Below are 19,940 nucleotides of genomic sequence, written 5' to 3' on the forward strand. Positions count from 1 at the left end.
ATTGCACCCAGGAGCCTATGACTATTGTACTACCTTGCTTGCTTTGCACAGTCTTCTATTCTATTTGTAGGTCTTTGTATTTTGTTTTATCTTCTCCAGTTCTTTCTCTTCTATTCTGCTATCTCCAGGCACTGCCACATCCACTATCCAGACTTTTTTGTCTTTCTTATCGACAATTGTTAAGTCTGGGGTGTTATGTTGCAGGTGCTTGTCTGTTTGAATTCTGAAGTCCCAGAGCAGTTTAATTTTATCATTTTCTATGACTTTCTCTATTTTATGATCCCACCAGTTTTTGCTTACAGGCAAATGATATTTTTTGCAGATCTTCCAATGCACCATTGTTGCTACTTTGTCATGCCGCTGCTTGTATCAGTCTGTGCAATCTTCTTGCAACAGCTTACCAAGTGGTCCACTGTTTCTTCAGCTTCTTTGCATAGGCGGCACTTACTGTCTGTTGCTGTCTTCTCAATTTTGACTTTGTATGCATTTGTCCTTAAGGCTTGGTCTTGTGCAGCCAGAATTAGTCCCTCGGTCTCTTTCTTCAATTTTCCTGCTCTTAGCCATTGCCAGGTTTTATTATTATCTGCTTTCCCAGCTATTTTTTTCATGTATTGGCCATGTAGTGCTTTGTCTTCCCATGCCTCTATTCTGTTCTTCATTTGGTCTTTCTTGAAGGCCAGTTTGGTCTCTCCAGTAGTTAGTAAGCCTTCCTGATATACTAATTTCAGTGCATCTTCATCATTGTTCTTCAGATATTCTTCCAAAGCCATTTTTTCTTCTTCAACCATCTGATGTACTTGTAGCATTCCACGCCCACCTATTTGCCTTGGTAGATAAGTCTATCAATGTCACTGCTGCGTGGATGAAGGGCATGATTCATTGTCATTATTTTTCTGGTCTGCCTATCCATTGCTTTTAGTTCTGCTTGAGTCCAGTCCACTATTCCAGCTGTGTACCTAATGACTTGGATTGCCCAGGTGTTGATTGCCTTTATGGTATTTCCTCCATTGAGTTTGGATTTTAAGATCTTCTTCACTCTCTTGATGTATTCACCTCTAATCTTTTTCTTGACTTCAGTGTGCTTGATGTTGTCAGCTTGAAGGATACCCAAGTATTTGTAGTACTCTTCCTCATCCAGACTCTTAATGTTATTTTCGTGGGGCATCTTGATTCCTTCAGTTTTCACTATTTTCCTTGTTTGATAGTAAGTGTGGCACATTTGTCCAAGCCAAACTCCATTACAATATCTTGGCTATATATACGGACAGTGTTGAGCAGCGATTCTATTTCAGATGATGTTTTTCCATACAGCTTCAGATCATCCATGTAAAGGAGGTGGATAGTCTGGCAGATGTTTTTGATGTTTGATAGCCATGTCCTGAGTTATTCAGTATTGTTGACAGAGGAAACAGTGCAATAACAAATAGTAATGGTGACAATGAATCTCCTTGAAATATTCCTCTCTTGATATTAACCTCTCCCAGTCTCTCACCATTGATCTGCAACTGTGTCTTCCATTGTGCCATCGATCTTTGCACAAATTTTCTGATGTTTCTACTGACTCCTGTTATTTCTAGGCACTTGATTATCCAGTCATGTGGCAGAGAGTCAAATGCCTTTTTGTAGTCAATCCATGCCACATTCAGGTTGGTCTTCCTTCTCTTGCAGTTTTCCAAGATCATTTTGTCTATTAGGAGTTGATCTTTTGTTCCTCTGCTATTGGGGCGGTTTCCTTTCTGCTCAGGTGGAAAAGAGATTGTTTTCAACTAGATGCTGTTGTACTGCATCAGCTACCACACCAGTTAGTAATTTGAAAGTTGTTGGTAAGCAGGTAATTGGCCTGTAGTTACCTGTGTTGCCCCTTTTGCTGGATTTTTCATTATTAGGTAGGTTTTCCCAGTTGTTAGCCACTTTTCAATTTCTCCTCCTTGTAGTATATTGTTGAACTGTTTGGCAATGAGTGGGTGTATAACAGTTAGATGTTTCAACCAAAACCCATGCAGTTCATCTTCACCTGGTGCTGACCAATTTTTGATTTTCTTTGCTCTTTTTTCTACCATTTTTGTTGTTATTACTAGTTCTTTCATTTCAACTTCTGTTTTATTTGCATCCACCTCTTTTAACCAAGCCGCATCCTTGTTGTATTTCTTTGGGTTATCCCATATCTGCTTCCAGAACTGCACTGTTTCTTCCTTGTCAGGTACTGACTGATTCCTTGCAGTTTCTCCATTGATGGATTGGTAGAAACGTTTCTGATTGGATTGAAATTGGAGGTTCTGCCTATAGTTTGCAATTCGAGCTTCATATCTACTGATTTTCCTGGCTATAGCTGTTATTTGTTGCTTTATTATTTCCAGTGCTTCCTTGATCTTCCTTGTTTCTAAGTGGTATTTCTTGATTAGGTATTCTTTGGTCTTCTTGTTCTTCAGCTTCTTTTCTTTCATCTGTTCTAGCTTGCTTGCATGTGATCTTAACTTGCTGATCTTATTTTCTAGTCTAACCTTCCATTTTTCTGGTGCACTGTTTGTTTGTTTTTCTTCTTTGTTGATTTTGCATCCCAGGTATTCTGTTATAACTGCAGCTGTGCTGTACATTAGTTGGTTTGTTTCTTGCAGTGAATTGTGCTTATACTTGATATTGCAGTATTTGCATCTTTTAATGCTTGTGCTAGCTGTTTCTTTGGAACAAGCTTCAATGCAGGTAGCCTTATTCTGTTGTTTTTGTGCTGTTCTAGATGCTCAGTTATTCTTTGTTTCAATTCTTTTATTTCTTTAGTTAGAGGGTTTTGTTCTTCCTGAGGAAGAGGTGCCTGGTTTCCAAATGAGAACAGTTGTATATCTCTACTGGATTCTTTCACTGCCAACTCCCCCTGGTTTGCCTCTACATTCTGAATTACTTCTGGTAAGGCTTTGATTTCTTTGCCCTGGGTAAACCTTTGCAGTTCGTCCAATTCTGTTTCTGTAAATACTTTATTTCGTGTTATAAATCGGCGTTGATCTGCTAGTCTCTGTTCTGTTATTTCTGATTCTGGATGTTGTTCTTTCCAGAACTGGTGCATTCGTTTTAGATATCCTCTTCTTGTTGGACTTGATCTGTAGTAACAGATCATTATTTCTTTGTTTTCCATCACTGTGTATCTGCGACGGGTAAACACCTTATTATTATTATTATTATTATTATTATTATTATACCTTGCCAGTGAAATGGTTGTCCAGTTTAGTTTTTAAAACCTCCCGTGATGGAGCACACACAACCATGGGAGGCAAGCTGTTCCACTGATTAATTGTTCTGTCAGAAATCCCAAAGGTGCCTTTTCAAGACTTTCTAGTTTGTCTTTGAAGACCTTTCGCTTCTCACCCACGAAGCTTCTTCAGGTCTGACTAGATGATGGGGAATGGAAGGATTTATATTTCTTGCAGACAGCTAGTTATTTGCATTCTTTTTAGAGCAGGCATGTCAAACTACCGGCCCACAGGCCAGATGCATCACACCGAAACCTCATCCACCCCATTGCTGGCAGTGGGGAAAAAGTCCCATGATGTCCTGAGTTTCACACGCCTGTTTTAGAGGGTCGTGGTGTCATCTGGAGGATTATCTGTGTCATCAGAGTCACTTGACCCATGCAAATGGATGTGGAGCCTTCTCGGAACTGTTGAAAGGGCTGTGTTGTAAACTGGAGACAGATGATGTCATATCCCTTCTCCTCTAGATTGAACAGCTCTCTCTCTCAACTGGACCTTTCTTTTACTTTTAGCTGGCATTTGAAGAGGGGGTGTTTTGCAGTCAGGCACACTGCTGAGTTGCAGTTTCTGCTTGTTTAGGGGAGCAGTGGTTAGAATGCAGTACTGCAGGCTACTTCTGCCGACTGTCAGCTGCCAGCAGTTCAATTCTCAATGGCTGATTAATCTTTTCTTGCTTCTCTCTGGTCTATTTCTCTTTTTGGGAAGGAGGAATACATATTTGTCAGGGGTGGGAGTTTTTCCCCAGCTACTTGGAAAATATAGTTTTTTTCCCAAGTGATAGCACAGTGGTTAGAATGTAGCTTTGCAGGCAAACTCTGCCCACTGCCAGCAGTTTGATCCTGACAGGCTTAAGGTTGTCTCAGCCTTCCATCCTTCTGAGGTTGGTAAAATGAGGACTTAGATTGTTGGGGGCCATAGGCTGAGTCTGTAAATCGCTCAGAGAGGGCTGTAAAACACTGTGAAGCAGTATATAAGTCTACTTGCTATTGCTAATTGAAATACTAATCTCTTGGTAGAAAGGATTTTTTTTCCTATTTAACAAAGAAAACCTAAGCTCAGCCAGGAATACAGGTCATCTGATTAATTTGGTGTTTCCTGCTGGATATTATTTCTTGAGTTCAGTTCATTCTAATTGTGTGTGTGTTTTTAAAGTTTTTGCCCTGATTGAGTGCCAAGACTGTATGGCAGGACAACATGATTTCTTTCCAAAAGGCTTTAGCGAGTTAAAATTTCAGCAGATAAGCCAAGTATCAAAGATAACTCACCCTCCTCCCTCTGTCCTCAAATCCAGAACTGGCTTCAGGATGAAGGAATGACAAATGTTTGGCTGGCTGATTTGACTGGATGAAATTTTGTGATTAATTTCTTTTTCTAGTTCATATTGGCCCTTGTGGAAGAGATTGTTATAATAATCATGTTATAATAAGCCACTCAGAGTTACCTTGAGGTAAGATGGGCAGCCTATCAATTTTATAAATGAATGAATGAATGACCATAAGTGGTTTGGGTGCTGGATTATAACCTGGGGGACCATGAGATCTAGTTCTCCCGAACCTCATGACTTGCCTAAAGCATCGTGGGTGTTCGCGGCCCCACTCATGCGAGTGTCGTCATGGGTATTTGCATCTGGATTCGTGTGAGCATTGTGGCATTTGTGGCCCCATTCGCACGAGCATCACAGGCGTTTGCAGCTCCACTCCCACAAGCATTTGCGGTCTCACTCATGTGAGTGTCGTTAGTGTTCACGGCTCCACTCACACGAGTATCGCTGCAAACGTTGCAGGTGTTCATGCACGCCCATTTACCCCTTCCACAAAACCATCCCTTCTTTCTCCCCTCTGCTTTGGAGGGAATTCCTAAAGACCCTTGGGTCTGGACTTCAACCCCAAACCCACCCAGCCCCACCCCCGATTCAACCATGGTTTTGACATTCGGTGGGGAAAATTCCTTGGGATCTAAGGAAGAAAACCTTTGATCTTGGACTTTGTAACTCTGAAATATCGTCCTGTCCTGTGCTTCATGGGTAAAAAGTGCATTTAAAAAAGGAAGAATGAAGCTACGAGACTGAAACTTCATATAAAAACAATTCTGGAGACTAGTCCTTAAAAGAACGAAAACCAAAAGAGACCTTTGTTCAAGAAATTGCTTGATGACAGCAAAGCTGTGATAACCCATCCATGGCTTAAAACTGGCATCCCAGTTGAGGGTGCCAGAAAACTAAATAAAAAAGACTGAAAGTGAGGGTGAAGGTCGTTCTCCAAGCTTGTGGGTTGTTTTCTGAACATTTCATTACCAGGCTAGGTGATATTTAAAAATTAAACACGTTTGGATAGAAATAGAAAGAGTTTGGATATAAATGTATTTTAGTTTAAGAGGGATGAACTCCTCACATAACATAGCATTTTTTCTTTCTTTTCTTCTTCTGTTGGGATGGTTTATATCAGTGGTTCTCCACCTGTGGGTCGGGACCCCATTTGGGGTCGAACGACCATTTCACGGGGGTCGCCAAACAAGGCTGTCCGCCATTTTTTCCCCCTTTTCTTTGGCCAGGCCCCTGGCACCCGGTGATGTATAAGTGGTTGGGGGTCACCACAACATGGGGAACTGCATTATGGGGTCGCGGCATTAGAAAGGTTGAGAACCACTGGTTTATATAAAGGAAATGTTTTAGATACTTAAGTGAACGTGATCTTGAGAAATCTTCAGTGGACAAAAATGTTTTGAATAGATCTAAAAGATTAAATAATTGGATTTATTAAATGGAACATTTAAAGATTAAACATATGTTTGAATATGGTTTAAAAGAAGAGAAAAATTCTGGATATAAATGTACTAGTCCTTAAAAGAATGAAAATCAAAAGAGACCTTTATTCAAGAAATTGCATGAAGACACCAAAGCTGAGATAACCCATCTGTGGCTTAAAACTGGTATGGTGGTTTTTTTTTATCATCCCAAGAGTTGAGAAAGCCAGAAGACTAACTAAAAGAGAACTGAAAATGAGGGTGAAGCTGTTTCTCTCAGCTTGTGGGTTGGTTTCTGAACATTTCATTACCAGGCTAGGTAACATCTTCAGCAGAGTTTAGAGGACGTCAGGGTTAAGTGTTTATAAGGGCTTCAGATGTGGGTGTGTCAAGAGAGGATTTTGAAATGGGGAGGTTACATCAGGTCAAGGTCATTGGGAGGTGAATTTCTGGAGGGCTTACATGGGTTGGTTGAGGGTTGATGCTCCCTCTAGTTGGCTGTGTGGTTGATTTGGATTCTGAGGAGTTCACAGGCTGGTTGTAGGTCAATGTGCCATCAATGGGCCCATTGATGGAATTGCTCCCCATCACAAGCTTCTCACTGATGACTCACACCTGACCCATCACAAGACCCATCACAAGAACAGAGTAGAGCAGAGTAGAGCGGAGCGGAATGGAATAGAATCTGGAGGGGACCTTGGAGGTCTTCTAGTCAAGCAGGAGAACCTATACCATCTCAAATAAGTGACTGTCCAGTCTCTTCTTGTAAACCTCCAGTGATGGAGTGCCCACAATTTCTGAAGGCAAGTTGTTCCACTGATTAATTGTCCTCACTCTTAGGAACTTTCTCCTTAATTCTAGGTTGCTTCTCTCCTTGATCAGTTTCCAACCATTGTTTCTTGTCCTGCCCTCTGGTTCTTTGGAGAATAATTTGACCCCTTCTTCTTTATGGCAGCCTCTCAAATACTGGAATACTGTTATCATGTCACCCCTAGTTCTTTTCTTTAGACTACCAAAACCCAAGTCCTGAACCCGTTCTTCATATGTTGTAGTCTCCAAGTCTTTGATCACCTTAGTTGCTCTTCTCTGACCCTCTCTTGACACACCTACACCTGAAGCTGTTATAAACTCTTAACTCTGACATCCCCTAAACTCCGCTGAAAATGTTACCTGGCCTGGTAACGAAATATTCAAAAACCAGCCCACAAGCTCAGAGAACCAACCTTCACCCTCATCCTATACCCGAGCTACAGATATTCGCCATTATTGCAGAACTGAAAGTGTTGACACCCCTTGTAATTAATGTTCAATGATGGAGATGTAAATTAAGCAGCAAAAGGAGCAAAGTCAAGGGCCAGAGTCATTGTTATGTAACTATGTTAGGTGTTTCTAGTGGCCAATAAATTGAGAGATGCAAAAAACAAAGGGTTCCTAAGTGGGTCTTCCAAGAAAAATTATATTCGGGGCTCTGTATGGACAAATGTTCGACATTACTCAATAATTGCAGTTATTTTTCTCCACTCTCTTCACAATCATCGTTCCTTCTTATCTTCCCTTCATTCTCTAACATTTACTTTCTCCACAGTAATAAATAGCTCAAGAGTCCCAAATTTCTGACAATTTGTTTATACAGTTCTACTGCTTTTTATGCATTTCCCACAAGTGAATTTTTCTGTGCTCATAAAGGGACTGATGTTGAGTAAACCCCTTTCCACCAGACAAATCTACGATTTTTCCCAGTGTGGATCCTTTGATGGGAAATGAGGGACCTTGACACAGTGAAACGTCTTCCACACTTTCTACATTTATACGGTTTCTCCCCAGTGTGGATTCTGTTATGTACAATATATTGATGTTTTTGTCTGAAGCTTTTTGCACAGTTCTTGCATTTGTAGGGTTTCTCCCCAGTGTGGATCATTTTGTGAGTGGTTAGAGAACTTGAAACTGTGAAGCTCTTTCCACACTCCAGGAATTTATATGGTTTCTCGCCTGTGTGAATCCTATTATGGTAAGTGAGGGAACGTGACGTAGTGAAACATCTTCCACACTCCGAGCATTTATATGGTTTCTCCCCAGTGTGGATTCTGTTATGTACAGTATATTGATATTTTAGTCTGAAGCTTTTTGCACAGTTCTTGCATTTATAGGGTTTCTCCCCAGTGTGGATCATTTTGTGAGCAGTAAGAGAACTTAAAGCTCTGAAGCTCTTTCCACACTCCGGACATTTATATGGTTTTTCTCCGGTGTGGATTCTTTTATGGGAAGTGAGGGAACTTGACGCAGTGAAACATCTTCCACACTCCAAGCATTTATACGGTTTCTCCCCAGTGTGGATTCTGTTATGTACAATATATTGATGTTTTCGTCTGAAGCTTTTTGCACAGATCTTGCATTTGTAGGGTTTCTCCCCAGTGTGGGTCATTTTGTGAGCAGCAAGAGAATTTGAAGCTCTGAAGCCCTTTCCACACTCTGGGCATTTATATGGTTTCTCTCCAGTGTGAATCCTATTGTGGTAAATGAGGTTTCGTCGAAAACGGAAGCTCTTTCCGCATTGCTTGCATTTGTACAGTTTTTCTCCCGTGTGGATCCTTTTATGAGAAGTAAGATAACTTGAGTCTCTGCAGCTTTTTCCGCACTCCAAGCATTTATATGGTTTCTCTCCTTGCATTCTCTGATGCAAAGTAACCGAGAACGTCCTTTGGAAACGTTTTCCACATTTGTTTTGTTTCTCTACCATGTGGCTTCTGGAACAGTCGTATATTTCTGATTCATCTGCGGGTATTTTTCCATATTGTGGCCAAGCCTCTTTTTCTGGCCGATCACCTTTACCTGAGAAGTCACTGACAATTACATGTGGTAAAGTAGAGCATTTCTCTAGCTCCCCTTTTAATTGCTTTTCCTCAGAACGTTGCTTTCTAAAAAATGTCTCTGCATGTTTCATTCTGCCTTTTGGCAATGGTGCTGTCACTTCTTGGCCAGAACCCATCATCTCCCATTCATCACCTGCTTGGAGCAGAAAAAAAGAAAAAAAAAGAAAAGTTGACATAAAGTGAGGTACAAACAGGATCAAGCCCGCCTCCATTGTTGCATCTCTTATTTGAACATTAACCAAAATTAAGTCCCCACCCTCCCAAGTCATCTTCCTTTTAGCTCTTGTTGTGATTCTTCTGCCTGTGTCTATCAGGGTATGTTCAAAACATGGAGTGATAACTGGTATCGGTGTCAGGTCCCCAAAGAATATTATTGTTTCCTTATGCCTATTCCTGAATCTGTAACTGTTCTTTGTGGCCTGGCGTTCTGTTGGGAGGGGGGAATGTCTTGGGATACTTTGCAATGTCCGGCTATTGTGCCCTTCCCCCAAGGGATGGAATGTATCACCCTTATCTGAGAGATGGTTGCACTTGGAGCCAGAGGAAAACGAAAGCAAGAGAGACCTCGAAAGAACGAGCCAAAGAACCCAGTGATCAAACACTATTCCACTGGAATTGACTGGATTGACTGGAATTCAAATGAACACTAGGACTCTGGAGGGAGGAGTATTAAATAATGCTTTTATTATATCGCTTCCATGGGTTTTTCCTCAGACCTTGCCTTGTTTTCCCTGCTATCACTAGCCCCTAATAAAAGTTCCTTTTGAGACAATGCCTGTTTCAAGAGTTCTGCTTTCTTTTGTAGCTTAGCTGAGACCGGTCTTTACAATTGGGTTGATATAAGATCTGAGGTCGGGGTCTCTCTTGTCCTCCATGTTGCAGAATGAAAAACCTGAGGGGTTCTGCTCTTTGAGCTTGGTTGTTTTCTTGCAAACATTTCATTACTCAAACTAGATAACATCATCAGTATTAATAAGGAGTAGGGCTTGTTCTCACTCCTTACTGACACTGATGATGTTATCCAATTTGGGTATTGAAATGTCTGCAAGAAAACAACCAACCTCAGAAAGCACCAAGTATCCCTGATTTCAACCATGAGCTACAAAGATTATTTTGACCAAGGTTCTCCAACCTGTGGGCTGCGTGCTGCATGATTGGCTAGCCTCTGTGTGTGTGTGTGTGTGTATGTGTGTGTGTGTGTGTGTGTGAACTCTCCCTCCCACTCATGCTAGCGTCACCATGAGTGTTGCGTGGGTGCTAGTGTGGTCACGACTGTCACATGGGTCCTAACGTCACCGTGAGCAACATGCAGGCATTAGCATCATCATGAGTGTCACACGAGCACTAACATCGCTGTTAACATTGCATGGCATTGTCACCATGAGCATTGTCCATGTGCACGGCCCCATTCACATGTGTGCATGACCACATAAATTCACCTGCCCCTCCTTTTCCCTCCAGGCCACCAACCCAGAAAAGTTGGGGAGATCTCACTTTTGTGGTAGGGCACGATCAGATCTACTGCTCTACATTAAGTTCCAAGGACGCAAGAGGGACTTTCGACAGTTACCTCTATTTAATAATGGGCTTGATGATGGAGAACCCATTGGTTTAATTTCAATCTAGACATACTGATGGATTTGAACTTACAAAAGGAAGCCTTGGAGAAAATTGGAGGGTGGTGGTGGGAAGAACCCCTGAGTGGAAGGTCCCATTACTTGAGAACTTGGCCCATCACAGAGCCCAATTCTCTAATAGCCAAATCCCTGTGATACTATTAGGACTTCCAAATGCCATCATTGTGGATTAAAAAAAATCATAAACCATAAAGAGTAGTTAAGGAAGCATCAGAGGAAACATCCAGTATGGTTTTAGGAGAAGACCTAACATTTATTGGAAGGGGTGTGTGTCAATAACCAGCATAGATGCAAATCCATTTTGAAACCATTTTCTTCCTGCCAGAAATATTTCCCATTTACTCTTCATTTTTCTCATCCCAAAATCACATGGTTAGAGAGAAGGGGGGAGGGAGAGAGGGAAGGAGAAGAGGAAGAAGGAAGAAGAAGAAGAGGAAGAAGGAGAAGAAGAAGGAGGAGAAGAAGAAGAAGAAGAAGAAGAAGAAGAAGAAGAAGAAGAAGAAGAAGAAGAAGAAGAAGAAGAAGAGGAAGAAGAAGATGATGATGATGATTTTGGGTTGCAGTTTGGGCACTCAGTCTCTAAAAGATTGGCCATCACTGGGATAGATACTTCCTTGGAGTAGAAAAGGGCTAGATCTCTTCCTGCTTCTTCCCAAAAGATGATATCTCTTTGGAGATCTTTTAAGAAGAAACAGCGGATGGCATTTAATTACTAAACTCTCTGACAGGCGAATAGCAAACTTGCTTACCCAGAGAGGCCACATTCCTATAATTTTCCAGCATGACTTCCCAATGGAGTGCTTTTTGGTCAGAATCCAGCTGAGACCACTCCTCCTTGGAGAAATACACAGCCACCTCCTCGAAGGACACAAGACCCTCCTGGACAAGGAAAACAAAGAACCGAACAGGGTCAAGGAGGATTTGTAAGGTCTATCCCATTACGCACAAAGTCCCAAAGCAAAGATATGCACTAAGTTGAATGGCTGTGCTTCATAGAATTTAGGCGATAAAAATAGATCAAAAGCCTTTGAGTGAAGAAATAGTTCAGGCAAGTTTAATTGATGATTGATGTGGCAAGACTTTCAGTGCCATTCAAGGAAAGTAATCCTAGTTTCTTTATGGATCTACTGTACCATATCTATCTATCTATCTATCTATCTATCTATCTATCTATCTATCTATCTATCTATCTATCATCTATAACTATTATCTATCCATCTATCTATCCATCCATCCATTTCTCTCTCTATCATCACTCTCTCATCTCTCTCTCTACCTATTTATCTATTAATCAATCAATCATCTCATCTATCATCTATCTGAGCTATTGGCTGAACTGAGGATGAGAAAGCAGAGAAAAATTCAAGGGATTGAAGAAAATTTTACAAAGCAGGAGAATTTGGCCTCCAAATCCAGACACAAATCAGAGGATTAGAAATTATTTTGCAAGTCAAAAGTTCTTTGATTACATGCATAACAATTTTTTACTTAGAGATTTTTCTATTTGGCTACCTTCGTTGGATTTTAATCGTCTGCCTTTTAATCTTTCAACTGGTTGTAGACAAGGCTTTTTAAAAATGGTATTGCGCTATTTGAGTATTTATGTATTTTTAAACAAACTTGCACAATTCCAAGTCAAAGAATTACAAATGAATAGATACAGTTTAGCACTTGCTGCCCATGTGATATTCCTATCTCTTGAAGGACTCAAGAGTGGGTGTAACTAATAGTAGGAAAGGTATCTAGAAAAAGGGGGAGTTAAGTACTGGTCTTAAAAAAAAGATTTCTTAATATAAATCTCAAGGTAGAATTTACAAACCATTGTATCCAAAGAATAGACTTCAGAGGGGGACTAAGCTGACTGAGAGCAACTTGAATCTTCTATTCCCCATACCAAGTCAGAAGAAGAATGAATTATAGAATCAGAGAGTATCAGAGATGGAAGGGTTTTTGGAGCTCCTCTATTCCAACTCTCTGCTCAAGAAGGAGGCCCTGTACCATTCTGGACAAATGTTTGTCTAATCTCTCCTTGAAAACCTCCAGTGATGGAGCATCCACAGCTTCTGGAGGAAAGCTGTTCCAAGGATTGATTGTTCTCACCGTCAGGAAATTCCTCCTTAGTTCTAGGTTGCTTCTCTCCTTGATAATCTACTTTTTGTCCTCCTCTCAGTTGCTTTGGAGAATGGCTTGATCGCCGCTGTGACTGCCCTCAAGTATTGAGAAACTGCTGTCACGTCACCCCAGTCCTCTTCTTTGCTAGACTAGACATATTAGTTTCCGCAACCATTCATTGTACAGTTTAGCCTCCAAACCTCTAATCATCATTGTTGCTCTTCTCTGCACTCTTTCTAGAGAATGGAAGGAGAGAGTGTTTTGTATACCATTGTGACTTCCTGAAGGAAAGGGAGAATTTGAATCTAATAAGTAAGGCTTTAGTAAAACCACACCTAGAATACTGCATCCAGTTTTGGTCACCATAGTATAAAAAAAAATGTTGAGACTCTAGAAAAAGTGCAGAGAAGATCAACAAAGATGGTTAGGGGACTGGAGGCTCACATATGAAGAAAGTTACAGGAACTCGACATGGCTAGTCTAGTGAAGAGAAGGACCAGGGGTGATATGACAGCAGTCTTCCAATATTTGAGGGGTTGTCACAGAGAGGAGGGGGTCAACCTATTCTCCAAAGCAACTGAAGGCCAGACAAGAAATAATGTATGGAAACAGACCAAGGAGAGATTCAACCAAGAAATAAGGAGAACTTTTGTGACAGTGAGAACAATCTACCAAGGAACAGTTTGCCTTCAGAAGTTGTGGGAGCTTCATCACTGGAAGCATTCAAGAAGAGACTGGACTGCCATCTGTCAGAATTGATGAAGAGTCTCCTGCTCTGGCAGGAGGTTTGACTGGATGACATACAAGGTCCTTCCAGCTCTTTTATTCTATTCTATTAGTGAATTTGCTCCTCTTACATGAGTTGGAGGTCCGAGCACTGTTTCAGCTTCACCATACAGAGCAGACAACTCCACTGTAGTCTTCCCTGTGAGGAAAAACAGAATTAAAAAAAAACATAATTAATAACATAGGAAGAGACATTTTACAGAAGAGGAGAGAGCTTGGAACTTTCTGGAAAATGCAGAACCTTTGATTACCTCCCAAGGTGTCCAGACCTGGATCTTCCAGAGAAATGCTCCTCAAAAACTCCTGAGAATTTGATGGATTCCTGCTTCCCTCAGGATCTCTGATGTCCATTGTGAAGAGCTTGAAACAGGAGACAGGAGAAAAGAAGAATTAGTGGACATCACACAACGTAAAGTGGATTCTTGAAAGTGTCCAAGTGGCCTCAATGAGTCTAAAAGAATGCAAATGACCAGCTGTCTGCAACGAGTATAAATCCTTCCATTCCCCACCATCCCATCAGAGCTGAAGAAGATTCTTGGATGAGAAGCAAAATGTCTTCAAAAAACCCCAAGGAAGTCCAATTGCCTTGTGAAAAAAGCACCTTTGGGACTCTGGTAAAAGGGGTGAAGAATTCAACCACATTCTTTATTCCAGTCAACCCCTTCTGGGCTCCCAAGGTGAAGGTCTCTCACCTGCTCCTTCTGCTCCCCTGCTTGGCTCAGGAGAAGGCCTTCCACCAGGGCCACCGCCTGGGAGCTGGTTTCTGCTCCACACTCCCGCACCCAGTTCTCCATCTTAATGGGCAGAAGGGCCAGAAACTGCTCCAGAACAACCAGGTCCAGCATCTGGGCTTTGGTGTGCTTTTCTGCTTTGAACCATCGATTACAAAAGTCATGGAGTTGGCTGCAAAGTCCTCGGGGATCCTCAGAAGCCTGATATCGGATGCTTCTGAAGTTCCAGGATTGAACTTCTGAAGGGATGATGGTGTCTTCTTCCAGGATCTTCTGCCCAGTTCTTGCCCAGATCTCCTCACAGCACCTAGGCTGAACAGTTGAAAGTCCTTTTCCAATTCCCTCACTTGCTAAAGATTGGGTCTCCATTCTTTCTCTGTCCTGTAACGCAAGGCCAGATGGGTCCAAGGACTCTTATGTGAATCTCCAGGAAACTTTTCATTCAAAGAACTGTTTCTCTTGCTGCAGCTATGGTGATAGTTAGACATTCAGCCCTCTTTAGCCAAGAGATCATTTTATGTATACATGATGAGTACAAATGTCTTCCAGTTTGTGTCTCTAAGATGGAAAAGAAAATAAATTCAGAACAGAACCGAATAATAGAGTTGGAAGGGACCTTGGGGGTCTTCTAATCCAACCCTAATGTAATCAAGGAGAGACACAACCTAGAACTAAGGAGAAATTTCCTGAGAGTTAGAACAATTAATCAATGGAACGACTTGCCTCCAGAAGTTGTGAATGCTCCAACACTGAAGGTTTTTAAGAAGAGACTGGACCACCATATTTCTCAAATAGTATAGGGTTTCTTGCCTGAGCAGGGGGTTGGACTAGAAGACCTCCAAGGTTCTGTACTACCCTACCCTACTCTACCCTACTCTACTCTATTCTATTCTATTCTTCAAATGCTGAGTAAATGTATTTGGAGCATTTTATATATTTTTTTTTCAGAAGGAAGGTCTTGCTTTTTAAAAAAGCAAGCAGGGTTCACGCAACATGTCAACACTCCAAACAAATTAGCCAACCATAAAATCTCTGTTCAGCTCAAAAGAAATGCAAGAACATGACCCTGGCTTAGGATGCTCCATTACCCTTGTTCAAGACTGACTTTTGGAGCACCAGGACAGACTCTTACAGGCAGGCATGCCCACACAACATGCCCTGAAGCCCAAAAGGGTCAGTCAACGGTAGGAGCCAAGTTCTCCCCCCCCCAACAGGGTCTGGAGATACTGTCCTGCTTCACTCCCCCTCCCAAGTCAGGTTCCATTGTGAAGGATTTGGCTCTCTTTTGAGCCTCATCCAGCACCTAGTGCGAATCCGGACCGATCTGGAGCGTCTCCTGTCTTGCAAGGCTTTTCTTACCTCTTGCTTGAGATCTTCCTTCTTCTCCCCCCTTCCCCTTCCCCCCCCCCAGCTGTTCCGAGAAAACCAGGCGGGAAGGACTTCCCCAATCCCCACCTCTTTCCTGGGAATCCTGAGTTCTGTCGAGGAAGGGGCAACAAGGCTGGTCTGGTCCTCTGCTTCCCCCCCCCAACCCACGTGTCTGTTGTGTGCATGGAAAGGAGGGGCAGCAGGGGAACATGGGATTTGGTCTCTCCCACTCTTGGGACTCAGAAGACTGAACTTGCATGAGGACTTGGCTGGTGTCCCTCCCTCCTCCAGGATGAGGACCCTCCACCTCCCTTTGCACTGGGAGACCCCCCTCCTCCTCCCTTAGGGCCACATCTGGCTGTCTCCCCTGCAAGACATTCCCCCCGCCTTTTCTTTTATTTATTTATTAGTAAAATTTATATGCTGCCCAATCCCTAGGGACTCAGGGCGGCGTACAAAATTAAAACAACAAATATAACAATTAAAAATGAATACATTCACACAGCATGTCCCAATCGAATCCTGCCCCCCCCCCACATCAACCCCAGGCCTGCCGGAACAGGAGAGTTTTCACCTGCAGCAAAGCTCAGAGGATGATGGAGAGAGAGTGCAGGATCCTAGAGAGGCAAATCTTTGTGATGTCATTCCCTTCTCTCTTCCTCCTCTGTAAAGCCAGCTGTGAAGTGCACTGTGTTCCCTTCCTTGGCAGAGGGAGCCCCCTGGTGGATGCCTTGTAAATATGCTGAAGGTAAAAAGAGGAGAAAGGCTGCATTTTCCGTGAGAGGCTGTTATGTCCTCTCCAAAAGCGTCTCGTTGCCCTCCTTTTTTTTTTTTAAATAGAGGCTGTTACAAAGGGACGAAACATAGACTAAGACATAGAACAACAGAGTTGGAAAGTACATTTTAGGTCATCTAGTCCAACACCCCCCCCCACCCAAGCGGGGGACCTGCCAGATGGCAGCCCAGTCTCTTCTTACAATAGAATAGAATAGAATAGAATAGAATAGAATAGAATAGAATAGAATAGAATAGAATAGAATAACAGAGTTGGAAGGAACCTTGTAGGTCATCTAGTCCAACCCCCTGCCCAAATTGTCAGAAAATTTCTCCTTAAGCCAGTCAATGTACAATGAATACTTAACGCAGACGTGTCAAACACAAGGCCCGCGACGTGGTTTCATGTGGCCCTTGAAGCCATCCTGGAAACAGTGAGGGAATGGCCCCCATTGCCTTGGCCCCGGCCGGGAGCCAATGTACAATTTTGTGGTGGCCATCTATGCTGAAACGCATTCAGTCTTAGCTTCACAAGGCCGTCTGGAAACAGCAAGGGATCGGTCCCTGCCGCGTTGGCACTGTCCCCTGGGCGCGCGCTGGGGAGTTGTCACCCTTTGTGAGGAATGAAGAAATGCACCATCGCTTGGAAATGGCCAGCAAATGGCTCTCACCTACTTCACATATCTGGCTTGATGGGCTCCGGGGGAGGGGTTTCAGCAGGCAGTGGGGTGCTGTCCTCACAGTGCCGTGAGGCTGAGCCAGGCAGCGTGAATGCAAAAAAAAGCGCGACACCACTCAGCCCCAGCCTGCCCAATTTCGGCAGACAGTGGGGCGCTCTCCTCCCAGTACTGAGAGGCTGAGCCAGGCGGCACAAATTCAAAAAGAAGCACGACGCCCTCAGCCCCGAGCCTGCCTGATTTCAGCAGGCAACAAGGTGCAAAGCTGGCGAGCTTCCCACTGCCCAGCTCAGCCTCTCAGCACTGTGAGGAGAGCATCCTTCTGCCTGCCGAAACTGGGCAGGCTGGGGGCTGGGTGGCGTAGTACTTTTTTCAGATTCGCGCCACCTGGTTCAGCCTCTCGGCGCTGTGAGGAGAGCACCTTGCTGCCTGCTGAAACCGGGCAGGCTGGGGGCTGGGCGGCATTGCACAAGTAACATTGACTCTCACACTGTTCATGGCGTCCCCTTCCCCAAAGCCCACCAAGCCAGATATGTGAAGGGCCATGTGCTGGCCCCTTCCAGACAGATGGTGCATTTCTTCATTCCTCAAGAAGGGTGACACCTCCCCAGCTGCATTTCTTGCCTATTTTTCTCCAACGGATGGAAACTCAAGGAGAGAAACAACCTAGAACTAAGGAGAAACTTCCTGACAATTAGAACAATTAACCAATGGAACAACCTGCCTCCAGAAGCGGTGAATGCTCCAACACTGGAAGTTTTAAAGAAGAGACTGGACAGCCATTTGTCCGAAATGGTATAGGATTTCCTGCCTGAGCAGGGGGTTGGACTCGATGACCTCCAAGGCCCCTTTCAACTTTATTATTATTATTATTATTATTATTATTATTATTATTATTATTATTATTAAATATTTTCCCACCACTCTGTTCGAAGGAAGGAAGAAAGGAAGGAAGGAAAGAGAGGGAGGGACTGCTCTGCTGCCCTTTCACCATCCTCTTGCCCCCTCCTCCTGGCCTATCCTCGGGGGTCTCCCATCCTATTGCTAAGGAAGCTTTGGATACAAAGCCAGGTCTCCTCCTATGGAGAGGGAGTGGGCCTCCCTCTGACTTTGCCCTCATACCCATCATGAGCAACCCGGCTAAGGAGAGCAAGCACAGCAGCAGCAGCCTTGAGGAGGAGATAAGTGCAGCTGGGTACCCCCTTGGGATAGTGGGGCTGGGCTTGGTGCTTGAGGCCCAGGCTGGGCATTTGACCTCTACTGCCCAGGGCTCCGGAAAGCCCACAGAACCATCCAGCCCCCCCCCTCGCATGGCCTGAGAGGAACAGTGAGGCTCTTCCAGTGGACCATGCCTTGGTTCTTGCCCCAGTCCCACCCCCTTCTGCCAGATCTGTCCCACTCCTGCCCAGTCCCCCACAGGCACCCTTGACGCGAACGATGTAGACCTCGCCATGCCCACCCAGTAGGCCACACCCACTCCAGCCATGCCCACCCTGGCCACACCTACCCAGCCCATCCTGGCCACACCTACCCGGCCCCCCTGAGGACAACCGCAATGCTGATGCGGCCCTCAATGAAACTGAGCTTGACACCCCTGGTCTAGCCTTAAAAATCTCCAGTGATGGAAGCACCATGATTTCTGAAGGTAAGCTGTTCCACTGGTTAGTTGTCCTCACTGTCAGGAAGTTTCTCCTTAATTCCAGGTTGCTCCTCTCTTTGATCTGTTTCCAGCCATTGTTTCTTGTCCTGCCCTCTGGTGCTTTGGTGAATAATGTGACCCCCTCTTCTTTGTGGCAGCCCCTCAAATACTGGAACACTGCTATCATGTCTCCCCTATTTCTTCTTTTCTTTAGACTACTAGCCAAACCCAAATCCTGCAGCCATTCTTTGTATGTTTTACAGTAGTTTCCAGGCCTTTGATCTTCTTAGGTGCTCTCCTCTGAATTTTTTCCAAACTCTCAACATTTTTTTTGTGATATGATGACCAAAACTGGCTGCAGTATTCCAGGTGTGGTCTCACACACAGCCCGTCACACGACCATTGGTGGGAGTGTTGTGGATGTTCGTGGCCCCACTTGTGTGCATTTGTAGCCCCGTTCATGTGAGTGTTGTCATGGGCGTTTGCAGCTGCATTTGTGTGTCACAGGTGTTTGCGGCCCCATTCGCATGAGCATTCGCAGTCCCACTTCTGCATCCACACGAGCATCACCGCGAAGGTTGCAGGTGTTCATGCACAAGAACATGGGCTAACCCATTCCACAAAACCATCCCTTCTTTCTCTCCTCCCACCCATTCCAGGCCACCAATGGCAAAAGGTTGGGGAACTCTTCCCTTAGGCATGGAAGCCAGCCAGGTGACTTTTGGTCTGTTATTTTCTCTTGATAAACCACTCACAGGGTGATTGTTGTGGGAGAAATTGGAGAGGATATTCATCTTGAGTTCTGATGTCTTTTTAAAGAGAGGGTTTCCCTTGGCACCCAGGGCCAGCTGAGCCAAGTACTCATCCAACTTTCATCACAAGATACTTTCTCTTCATGTGGTTGCTTGGATGCTACTTATTATCATATTTGGTGGTCATGTAAAAATATAAAAGCTTTTTGGATTAAGATATGGTGGAATATTCAAAGAATTTTTAAAAGAAGGATAAAATTTACTCCACAATTGTTTTTGCTGGGTATTGTTTCCGATTGTGACAGTAGAGAAACTATATTAATGTTAAATTTAATTACAGCGGCTAGGTTGTTAGTAGGGCAATGTTGGAAGAAGGAATCTTTGCCTACTTTGCAAGAATGGTTTCTTAAAGTTTCCTACTTAGCGGAAATGGCAAAGATTTCAGCTTTCTTGAAAGATCAATCGCAAGAGAAGTACCTCTTGGTATGGAAAAGATGGATAAATTTTATACAATATAAATATGATATAAAAATATTATTTAGTTTTTGAATAATTTATATTTAAAGTTTAAGATTTTTTTTCCTTTTTCTTCTTTTCTTTTTCTCTTTTT

General features: G+C 43.4%; 1 protein-coding gene across 1 annotated transcript in view; it reads right to left on the reverse strand.

The window, feature by feature from the left end:
* Window positions 1-6,956: 6,956 nt before the first annotated feature.
* The window catches only part of LOC120302125 (zinc finger protein 91-like), a 39,292-nt gene continuing 26,308 nt past the window's right edge, over window positions 6,957-19,940 (reverse strand). The window contains exons 10-14 of the mRNA XM_039330038.1: window positions 14,082-14,533; window positions 13,641-13,749; window positions 13,461-13,528; window positions 11,241-11,370; window positions 6,957-8,990 (exon numbers count right to left, since the gene is read on the reverse strand). Coding sequence (XP_039185972.1) covers window positions 7,663-8,990; window positions 11,241-11,370; window positions 13,461-13,528; window positions 13,641-13,749; window positions 14,082-14,533 — 2,087 coding nt within the window. The 3' untranslated portion in view covers window positions 6,957-7,662. The remainder of the gene's footprint in view (window positions 8,991-11,240; window positions 11,371-13,460; window positions 13,529-13,640; window positions 13,750-14,081; window positions 14,534-19,940) is intronic.

This window comes from Crotalus tigris, unplaced genomic scaffold (genome assembly GCF_016545835.1).
Source record: "Crotalus tigris isolate CLP2741 ecotype Arizona unplaced genomic scaffold, ASM1654583v1 scf7180000024423.372371, whole genome shotgun sequence".
NCBI lineage: Eukaryota > Metazoa > Chordata > Lepidosauria > Squamata > Viperidae > Crotalus > Crotalus tigris.